An 11,044-nucleotide genomic window follows, 5' to 3' on the forward strand; every position below is an offset into this window, starting at 1 on the left:
GTTGCTTAAACGTCCCAGAAGAAGAGACACACGTTCATAATAATAATAATAATAATACTATATTATATGTGTATGTATATTATAATATATTATATAATAATGAAATAATATATTACATATATAAATGTGTATATATATATATATATATACACAATTTTAGTATATTAGTATTATTTTATTATTCTATTGTTATTACATTTATTATATTATAATTAATATAATATATTATAATATTATATTATATTAATATTAATAATACAGTATATAACAATATAATAGTATACTAAAATAATAAAATATAATATTATATATAATATGATTAATAATATTACATTATTATAATAGCAAAATAATAATAATAATAATAATTTAATTATAAAATTAAAATAATAATAATAAATGCTATTCTATATGTGTATGTCTTACAGTGGGACCTTGGTATCATCGCCTGGGGTTTGGTTCCAGGATCCCCCTTAGATACCAAAACCCGTGGATACTCAAGTCCCATCAACTACAATGGCATAGTCAATGGGTGCCTTATCTAAATGGCAAAATCAAGTTCTGCTTATTGGAATATATATATATATATATATACACACACACATATATATGTGGAATATTTTCAAGCTGTGGATGCTTGAATCAGTAGATAAAAAAATATGTGGATATGAAAGGCGAACTGTATATATAAAATATATATAATATATAATAGTGTATGCTGTATATACACACACATGTATACTGTGTGTGTGTGTGTATACACACACACAGTATGTATGTGTGTGTGTATATATATATATATATATATATAATTTATAATTTATATTTTTATTTCTATTTCTACCTACGTTATTGTTTTATATATTATTCTTATATCCTCCACAAGATTATGAAATTGAATTAATATTTCATATTAATATTACACACACACACATATATACATATACTGTACATATGTATATAAATAAACAGCAGCTCAGCAGCAAAGGAACTTATTTCCTGTTGTGCGTCACGGGGCGCCCGCATCATTTCTCCCAGCAGTCGTCGTCGTCTCTTTGTTTCGCGGCTGGGCGGGTTTAGAGCCGTAATCGATCGGGGGGGAGGTCTTGCGTAGTTTACTGGAAGCACTGAGAGACTTCGACTGGAGCAAAGCAAAGCAAAGCAGAGCAGCCTCCAGCAGCCTCGCCTTCAGTCCAAGAATCAGGAAGTGCCTCCAACAAGAAGAGCTGCAGTAAGACTGCCGTCAGGTAAGCAGCTTTATAGGGAGAGATCTGTGTCTCTAAGGTTTTAATGCAGCCTGTCAGATTGCCAGCTTTTCACTTTATTTGTTTACTTGTTCCACTTATAACCCGCCTTTCTCCCTGGAGGGAGCCCAAGGCGGCTCACAGATAATAATAACATTTAAAAAAACCTTTCAAACTGCAATAAAATTCAAAACAATATAAAATCATATGAAATCTACACAAGTGTATCTATCAGGGTGGTTTTATGGAGCAGGAGGGGTTTTTTAGTCTGTCTGTTGTCATTTGTGTGCCTTCAGGCCCTTTCCAACTTAATGGCAGCCCTAAGGCAAAATCATTGCCTATCATGGGGTTTTCTTGGCAGGTTTCTTCAGAGAGGGTTTGCCATTGCCATCCTCTGAGGCTGAGAGAGTGTGACTTACACAAAACCATGGATTTCCTGCATGGCAGGGGTTGGACTCAATGGCCCTTGCAGTCTCTTCCAACTCTGTGATTCAATGGTGTAGTGGTTTGAGTGCTGGACTACAACTCCGGGTAGCAGGGTTCGAATCCCTCCTTGGCCACGGAAGCTCACCTTGGGCAAGTCACACTTTCTCAGCCTCAGAAGATGGCAATGGCATTCATTCCCCTTTGGAGAACCTTGCCAAGAAAACCCTGTGAAAGGCCTTAAACGGTTGCCAAAGCAGCCGGAAGCGACTCAAAGGCACGCAACAACAATAAACTTGCATCAACTTAAAATGAAACAGATCCTCTTTGCAGCTTAACAGCGTTTAGTGACATTGAAAAGCAAAACCTGTTTACGAAAGGTGTGTCTGCTTCAGACAAAGGAAGTATCCCAGAAGAACAAGTATCTACAGACTTTATGGAGAAGCAAGAACACCATTGCCTAATTCACATGCCAGGGAATTGAAGATGATGATGAATTGATGTCCCAGCTTTTTTCCAGCTAGGGAGCTCTGGGGGGTTTACATTAATTAAATTGTAAATTAATCATTATTAATGTGCAAATTAGTAGTTATTTTAAAAGCAACCTAAATGCAGTATTTTAAAATCATTTAAAATTAATTAAAAGGCAGAATATAATGACAACGTAAAAACAACACTAACATCCCTTATATATGTAAAGAACCAATCTAAATCTGAATTGCTTTGCAGGATGACAGTTGCAATTTTTGCAAACTGTGCCTTCTTCCTGAGAGTGAAAAAACTCACCATTCAGGGAAAGAACAGACTGAAGAACTGCATTCGAGAAAACGATGGGCAAGTCAAATTTGTGTTAAACCAGGAGGTAAGTTTAATGTGAATTTCTGTGGCATAAATAAGGAGCATGGTGTGTATATTGCTGCAAAAAAGGCATCAAAGCCAAGAAAGGGGTGAACTATGAGAAGGAATTCAAACACATACAGTAGTCATGTTAGTCTGGAAAATCAGTACGCAAAAAGATCATGCAGCACCTTTGAGACTAAGTGAAAGATAGAAGTTGGTATCATGAGCTTTGGTAGACAGAACTGACTTCCTCAGATGCATGGGGAAGTAGGCTCAAGTGTATGAAAGCTCATGCTACCCACATCTGTCTTTCAGTTAGTCTGAAAGGTGCTGCAAGAGCCCTTTGCATATGAGAAAGAATGAAACTGAAATAGTAGAAGAAATGAGAAAATAATTTTCCATCTCCTCATGGTTGAAAGTAATAAATAGAGAACAGAGGTTGAAGCTGTTAATGATGGTACTAAATACGTTAATATTAAAGCATTATTTTAAAAGAAAGCATACAAATTAAAGCCTGAAATCCTTAAAATATTAAGTGAATTTTTTATTAATAATTTGTTACAGTAACTGCACATTTGTGATTTTTTTTGGGGGGGGGGGGGATTGATCTACTAAAATACTCCCTGTTATTCCCCAAATGAACAAATTATTAATATAAAATTGTAGTAGTTTCTCAGATTTGATGTTGTTGATATTTTCCCATTTAAATGAGTATTCTAATAATTATTCAAAATGTTAATGAATTAGTGACATTAATTTATATTTTTATTCATTATGTCCAAGTTCTAGTAGGGATATCCACCAAAAACAAAGGGAAGAGGGAGGCGAGACTCTCTACCAATGATAAATTCTTATTTTTCTCACAGGAAAGTTGTTTTTGTAATAATAATAATAATAATAATAATATACTTTATTTGTATCCGCTCTTCCGGAACGATCAAAGCGGTTCACAGAATCTTTAAAAAACACACATCATAAAATCACGCATCATAATGTATCTATACAATTAAATACCAATAAAAACCAAGGCAGCGTACAAAACAAATACAAACATGGAATCTATCAATCGCAGTTAGCCTTTCTATCAGAGGACACATTCTCTATAAAGAGTCCGGAGGATATGCTATCCGGAAGAGGTGGGTCTTTAAAGCCTTTTTGAAGGCATCCAATGTAGGATTCATCCGAAGCTCTTCTGGAAGTTTATTCCAGTACATTGGTGCAGCCGATGTAAATGCTCTCTGGTGAGTTGCTGCCAATCTCACCTTCGGATGTACTAGTAAATTTTTCCCTGATGTTCTGAGAGTGCAGGGTGGACTATATGGGGAGAGGCGTTCCCTCAAGTAACTCGGGCCCAAGCCATATAGGGCTTTATAGGTAATAACCAACACTTTGTATTGAGCCCGGAAGCTAATAGGTAGCCAGTGAAGAGATCTTAATACCGGTGTTATATGGTCTGACCTGGAAGTTCCAGTGACCAATCTGGCTGCAGCGTTTTGGACTAGCTGAAGCTTCCGAACCTGGTACAAAGGTAGCCCCATGTAGAGCGCATTACAGAAATCCAAGCGAGAGGTTACCAGTGCATGTACTATAGTTTCAAGGTCCTTTCAGTCCAGACAGGGATGCAGTTGGCATATCAGCCGAAGCTGGTACCAAGCACTCCTGGCCATCGCATCCACTTGAGATGATAACTGCAGAGATGAATCCAGGAGTACTCCCAAACTGCGAACTTTGTCCTTTAGGGGAAGTGTGACCCTGTCCAGGACTGGATGGCAAATTTCCCTGCCTGGACTTGGGGTACCTATCATAAGTACCTCTGTTTTCTCTGGATTCAGCTTGAGTTTGTTTTCCCTCATCCAGCCCATTACTGACTCCAGGCAAGCATCCAAAGGTGAGATGCCATCCTTAGTCACTGTATCAGTCGGAGACATGGAGAGGTAGATCTGGGTGTCATCAGCGTACTGATAACACCGCGCTCCATGTCTCCGGATTATCTGTCCCAGCAGCTTCATGTAAATATTAAATAGCATGGGGGACAGAATGGTGCCTTGAGCGACGCCCGATGTCATCTCTCTTTTACGAGAACAACTGTCCCCCAGCCTCACCATCTGGAATCTTCCCGAGAGGTAGGACCGGAACCACTGAAGCACAGTGCCCCCAATGCCTAACTCTCTCAGGCATTCCAGAAAGATACCATGGTTGATGGTATTGAAAGCCGCTGAGACTTCCAAAAGCACCAGCAGGGTCACACTTCCCCTGTCGATGCCCAGACGAAGATCATCGACTAAGGCAACCATGGCAGTCTCAACTCCGTATCCCGCTCTGAAGCCAGTTTGAAATGGGTCTAGATAATCAGTTTCATCCAAGACGGCTTGGAGTTGAAAGGCAACTGTCCTCTCGATCACCTTGCCCAAGAATGGTAATAAAGAGACCGGTCTATAATTACACATCTGCAGGGGATCAAGGGAGGGTTTCTTTAAAAGTGGTTTCACTATTGCCTGTTTTAAGGCCGATGGAAATATCCCCTCCTGAAGAGATGCATTAACTATACGATGTAATGAAGTTTTTATAGCATCTCCTCCCTGAACAGTCAGCCAAGAAGGGCAAGGATTGAGAGGACACATCGTCCTTTTCACGCTACCAAGGAGCTTGTCCACGTCCTCGGTATTTACAAACTCAAAACGATCCAGAATAACCTTGTTTCCAGAGTCACTGGATACCTCTACTATAGGTTCTGTCAAAAAAACCAGCGTCAAGATCCGCCCTTATCTGAGAGATTTTATTGGCAAAATAGTCATTAAATGCATCACAGCAGGCTATGGTTGGTTCAAGTAAAGGATTCAGAGTGGCTGGTAGTTGTGTTAATCCCCTGACCACCCTGAACAGCTCTGCTGGACGAGACTCTGCCGATGCAATCCGAGCAGCACAGAACAAATTCCATGCTGCATCGATTGCCACTCCGTAGGAACGTAACATGCTCTCATGGAGTGTCTTGTCAGATAAGTGCTGATGTTTCCGCCAGTAGCACTCTAGTCATTGCGCAACCCGCTTCATCTGGGGTAACTCTAGTGTATACCACGATTTTTTGTTTGGAGCGGGCTGGTAAGGACGCTCAGGAGCGATGCTGTCTATTACCCCGGTAAGGTTCTCATTCCAATTATTAACCAGGGTCTCGACAGGATCGCTATCGTTCCCAAACATAATCCCCTCTAGGGCATCTTGGAACTTTTTGGGTTCCATCAACCTTCGAGGGCGGACCATTTTAATAGGCCCTCCACCCCCGAGGGGTTTTTGAGTTGTGGTGTTCAGTCCAATCCTGACCAGGAAATGATCCGTCCATGACAGGGAGGAAATATCATTTACTTCTACCCACGGATGATCTCGGTCTGTACTAAAGACCACATCGAGTGTATTACCAGCATAATGTGTTGGGCCCTGGACCAATTGGGACAGGTCCATGGCTGTCATGGAATCCATGAACTGCCAAGCCGCACCTGTTAGATCTGATGAGCCGGCCTCAAAGGGGATGTTGAGTTCCCCCAGGACTAGAAGCCTGGAGGACTCCAACACCAGCTCTGAGACCAGCTGTGTTAGCTCGGGTTAGCTGTGGTATGTTTGGTACGATCCTTGGTTCTTTCGGGCTAACAGGGTGACTGGAAGGCGGGATAGATATTATTGTTGTTATTATTATTATTTCTTAACCTGCCTCACCCCAAGGTTTGAGGCAGGATACAACATGGATTAAAACACATGAAACTACTTAAATACATTAAGGTAATAACATAAATATAGAAGATAATAAAATCATCCAGCGTAACATTAAAATACCCCAATTTAAAATTACAGTTAGCCCTCCACATTCACTGGGATTAGGGATGTAGGATCCCCATTAAAATAGGGAAACTGCAAATAAAAAAGCACTAATTTATTTTACCTGCAAGTACACCTCTCTAGGAATATCTAGGTCCTCCAGTGCAACTCTATGATTAACATTCAGCAGAAGTTCACCATAGAATCATGCTGGTGGACCTACAAATACCTAGAGAAGTGTTTTCTTTAGTGCTACCATGACTCTATGATCAACTTCTGATGGATTTGCACTGGAGGACCTAGACTTCCTAGAGAGAATATCTTACTAAAATCTGTGAATAACCAAAGTCGCAAAGCTCAAAGCCACAAATGTGGCGGGCCAACTGTAATAGTTTAAAATCGACTGAGTAAGCCTGCTGGAAGAGATAGGTTTTAAAATATGTTTTAATTTCAGATAGCATATTTAGCTGTCAAACCTCTTCTGGCAGGTCATTCCACAGTCTAGGGATAGCTGATGAAAATATCCTCTGGGTGACAGTTGCTAGTCTTGTTCTGGCCGGTCAAAGAGGACCTGAGTTGACATAGTCACAACAATACAAGCTTGGATCTCAAAACTAAGTCCAGAAGTTTTACATGTATGATAGGGAATGTCCTAGCAGTAGAGATGCCAGAATGAGCATTCATCTGGCTGTGGCTGGTACTTTGGTTGGCACTTGGCTCAAAGGAACCAGGAGGACCAGCACCAGAGACGGTGGGGCAGAGGAATGGCTTGAGAGTACACACATTCTGTGAGATACTGTATATCCTTCAAGGGCAGTGTCTCACACATATACCCATGCACTCACAAGAATTATCTTTCCAAAAGGTAAGGGTATTTGCCACAAGTATAAAAGGCAGGGCTGAGAAACTGGGCTAAAGATAACCACTTTCTCTGAGCCAAATTGGTTTCTATTTTCTCCTGTGAATTTTTACAGCTTGTAAATATTATTTTGGTAGAAAACAAAACAATGCCTATTGTTTTTTTGGGGGGGGGGGGTGGTTGGTTAAAGGGGGGGGGGACATTGTTTCTGCGCAACTACACAATATGTTGATTGTGGCGGGATATAGACCGCCATATAGTACGTATTCTATACGTACTAGGGTTAGGAAGGGGCGGTGCTTCCGCACCCCCCTAACTCTAGTACGTATAGAATACGTACAACATGGCGGCGCCCCTTCCACATGGGGGCCGCCATGTTTACGTACTGGACGCATAGCGTCCAGACGTGTCGCGACGCCTATGACGTCGCGAATGCGCCAGCGGCGCCTCGCGACATCATAAAGGCGCCGCAAAAAGAAGCTCCAAAATGGAGCTTCTTTTTTGCTCCGTGCGGGAGCCGCGCGGTTTGGCTGCTGCAGCTCCCTCACGGAGCAAATGGCGCCGGCGGGAGACCGCCGCAAAGCGGCGGTCTATATCCCGCCTATGATGAGCAAGTCTGCACTATATAAATTGGATCCTAATGTTATGTTTAGTGCACTCATGTTGTCACTGATGATGCCGATGCACTCAGCTCAACCCATTTGAAGGCCATCCAGAAGTATCAGTTGCCTGTTGTCGATCCTGATTTCATATGGAACTCAGTCAAGGAAAGAAGCCTTTTACAGACTGATAACTATCAGCCACAAAAGATACTGATGCATAATACTGGTAAGTGAAGTTCTTGTGGATTATTGGCACTAATTTAGAAATATAAAATATTTTTCATCTATGTAACAGGTACTATAACCCTTCTGCCAGCTTGTGGCTATTGTATCCCAGTTATGCAGTATACTTATTTATTTTATTCAAATTGATGGAAAAACAGTCAACATTTATTTGTTTAAAAATGTAAAACAAGAACACACACACATTCAGGAGTGATCAGTCTTCCTATGACTTCAATGTGTGTTCTGACTTGTTCTGTGGGGTAGGCTTCTTTATTATATCTCATATAGGCATGGGACTCTAAGTGGTCTTTCAACCAGTTTTCTGATCAGTGTGGTGCCTACTCAGCTTTAGTAATGTTGCAACATCTCCTGATCCCCTTTATGAGCATCATGAAGATGCAAGACAGAACATGGTTAAAATAGGTACCAAAGACACAAATTTGTGGGTTCTGCTTGTCAGGTATATGTCTAATCTATCTCTCATTGAGCACCCCCACTTTCAGTCAGTAAAGTGGGTACACTAAATGTGTGGAAGAAGGTAGTAGTATAATTAAGACAATTTACATTGGCCATGCTGGCTAGAGGACTGTGGGAGTCGGGGGCATTGCAGTTTAAAATATAACTTTTCTAAGCTTCAGGTTATAATAGGCCCTATCCTAACAGGCTAGTAACAGCAATTCTCTTCACCCTCTCCCTATGCTGTGCTTATGTTCCTAAAATGGCAGTACAGGTTGAGTATCTCTTATCTGAAATGTTTGGGACAAGAAGTATTTTGTATTTCAGATTTGTTTGGATTTTGGAATATTTGCTTATGCATAATGAGATCTCTTGGAGATGGAATTCAAGTCCAAACACAAAATTCATTTATGTTTCATATGCACCTTATATGCATAGCCTGAAAGTAATTCTATACAATATTTTTAATAATTTTGTGCATGAGTTTGTGTACACTGAACCATCAGAAAGCAAAGGTGTTGCTATCTCAACCACCCAAGAAGGTTTTGCATTTTGGAGCATTTCAGATAAGGCGTACTCTACTTGTATAGAAATTCCCTGAGATTTCCCTAACCAAAATCGCCTTGCAGATTCTGCCGGGCCGACCTTGTTGTTCTTGCTGGGCTGACCTTGTTGTCAGACATAGTAATATTTGGTGGCAAATGCTGGTGAATGTGTATGGACAGCACTGACAGACCCAACCACTGGCCAATCATCCTGAAGGTCCTCAGCTGTTTCCTCCTTTGCAGGATAGAATGACAGGTGTTACAAAGCCTGCACTGTTGCTCCTAAATTGGGGTTAACTTTGGATTTAGTGGAGAATTCTGTCCAATCACCAATATTGATGTAAAGCATCCATCTACCAGTCCAGTTGTCTTCTGCCAATGGATTGAAGAGACAACACCATTATATTCTTTCATCCAGACTGAAAAAATGTCTTTGGGTCAGCTTGGAAATTCTGAATATCTTTTTAGATTTTGAAATATATTGATTAGTTTTTATAACTTATAAAAGAGCTGGCAAGAGTAAAACAAATAACTACAGTATTCTCATGACAGTAGGTGTGAAGCAGAGCTTAGATCATGGAGACAACTATCAGGAGAGAAAGGATGCTACTGTGAAGAATGGCAAGAATGAGTCCTGTGACAGTGATAGCATGGATGGACTAAGGTAACTTATCTGAATTCTCTAACTTCTCATTTTGGTTCCACCATGCATGGCTTGAATATAGAACATCTCAGGTTTGACTCTTGGAGGTATGGTATTTCAATTATATATGCGTCCTAAGAATCCAAAGGCTGCGCCAAAGCCATGCTCCAGTCCTAAGGACTAGAGTGCAGCTTTGGTGAAGCTTCCAGACTCTTAGGATTCATGCATCACTGAAATACCATACCTCCAAAATGACTCGAAGCAGCTTTATTTTGGCTGTCTGTAACAGGCCTTAGTTCTTTTACATAGTTGACAGTTGACAAATATCAGCTTCAGCTAGGCTTCCCTGGCTATGTATGAAGCTCACTTAATGGCTTCACATACTCTCAGCCCAATGTTTAATCATGAGACTGTTGTGAAAATAAAATGTGAAAGTCTCATTAATGCCATTCAGAGCTTCATGAAAAACCTGCATGTTTGAGCATTTGATCTTACTGTTGTTTGTTGAGAAACAAATTAAGGACCAAAGTACATAAGACTCTAAAACCATGTTGTTATTTTTTTTAAAAGTAGTAGGCATGAAAGAAGAGACTTTCATTGAGGTCATAATATACAGGGGAAAGGATTTAATACTTCTATCCTATGATAGTTATGAATGCTGTGAATAAAACCTCACCCACCCCAAGCACAACTATGGATATTAGGAAAACAGTTCTTGCTGGAGCCAGTAAGAGATTCCTCCCTAAAGGTCACAGTTGCAGATGAGGATATGATTTCAACTGGGATTTCAGCAGGGAAGAAAGAATTAAATCTGCCCTTGTAATCAGCAGACCAGATAAAAACTTGAGTCCCTTACACATGCAGAAAAAAAACACCTTACCCTTCTGTGGTTTCCAGCATCACAACCGATTTTGTTTGGTCTCTTAAATGATTATTCATTGCCTAGAGAGACTGTGACTCTAACCCATTAAGCTTTTGTTTTACATTCAGTAGGCTTGTTTGTGTTTAGTAGGAAAAGAAGAGTCAATTACTTTCCCTTTTTTACAGATGCTTTTCAAATAATGATGAAAATATTCCTTATTTTTCTGAAGATTTTGAGATTGCAAAATATGACATCCTTGAAAAGGTAATTACTGTTCTTCTGTGTTCAGGTAAAGTTTTGAGGCCTTATTTATCTGTGTATGGATTACTTTATGCACATCATAATTAGGCCTGCTGGTTTTACTTGTCATTAAATCACCATGGCGTCAGAAAAACCTTCAACAATCAGCGGCATTAGCAGAATTAAGTGGTAAAGCTCAGGCTGTGGGGTGGTGGTTGTATGAACAATACTCAAAGTATATCACATCAGGGATGAGGGTTCTGTTTCAGCTGTTCTAATAGTGTAGGTTAGCCATTAT

General features: G+C 40.2%; 1 protein-coding gene across 2 annotated transcripts in view; it reads left to right on the forward strand.

Moving 5' to 3' along the window:
* Positions 1-1,091: 1,091 nt before the first annotated feature.
* The window catches only part of LOC121925287 (protein mono-ADP-ribosyltransferase PARP4-like), a 22,074-nt gene continuing 12,121 nt past the window's right edge, over positions 1,092-11,044 (forward strand). The window contains exons 1-5 of one of the 2 annotated variants that reach the window (XM_042457252.1): positions 1,092-1,247; positions 2,397-2,529; positions 7,827-8,001; positions 9,554-9,665; positions 10,692-10,770. In XM_042457252.1, coding sequence (XP_042313186.1) covers positions 2,398-2,529; positions 7,827-8,001; positions 9,554-9,665; positions 10,692-10,770 — 498 coding nt within the window. In that variant the 5' untranslated portion in view covers positions 1,092-1,247; position 2,397. The remainder of the gene's footprint in view (positions 1,248-2,396; positions 2,530-7,826; positions 8,002-9,553; positions 9,666-10,691; positions 10,771-11,044) is intronic. The other variant, XM_042457253.1, reaches the window with a different exon arrangement.

This window comes from Sceloporus undulatus, chromosome 3 (genome assembly GCF_019175285.1).
Source record: "Sceloporus undulatus isolate JIND9_A2432 ecotype Alabama chromosome 3, SceUnd_v1.1, whole genome shotgun sequence".
In the NCBI taxonomy this organism is placed as follows: Eukaryota; Metazoa; Chordata; class Lepidosauria; order Squamata; family Phrynosomatidae; genus Sceloporus; species Sceloporus undulatus.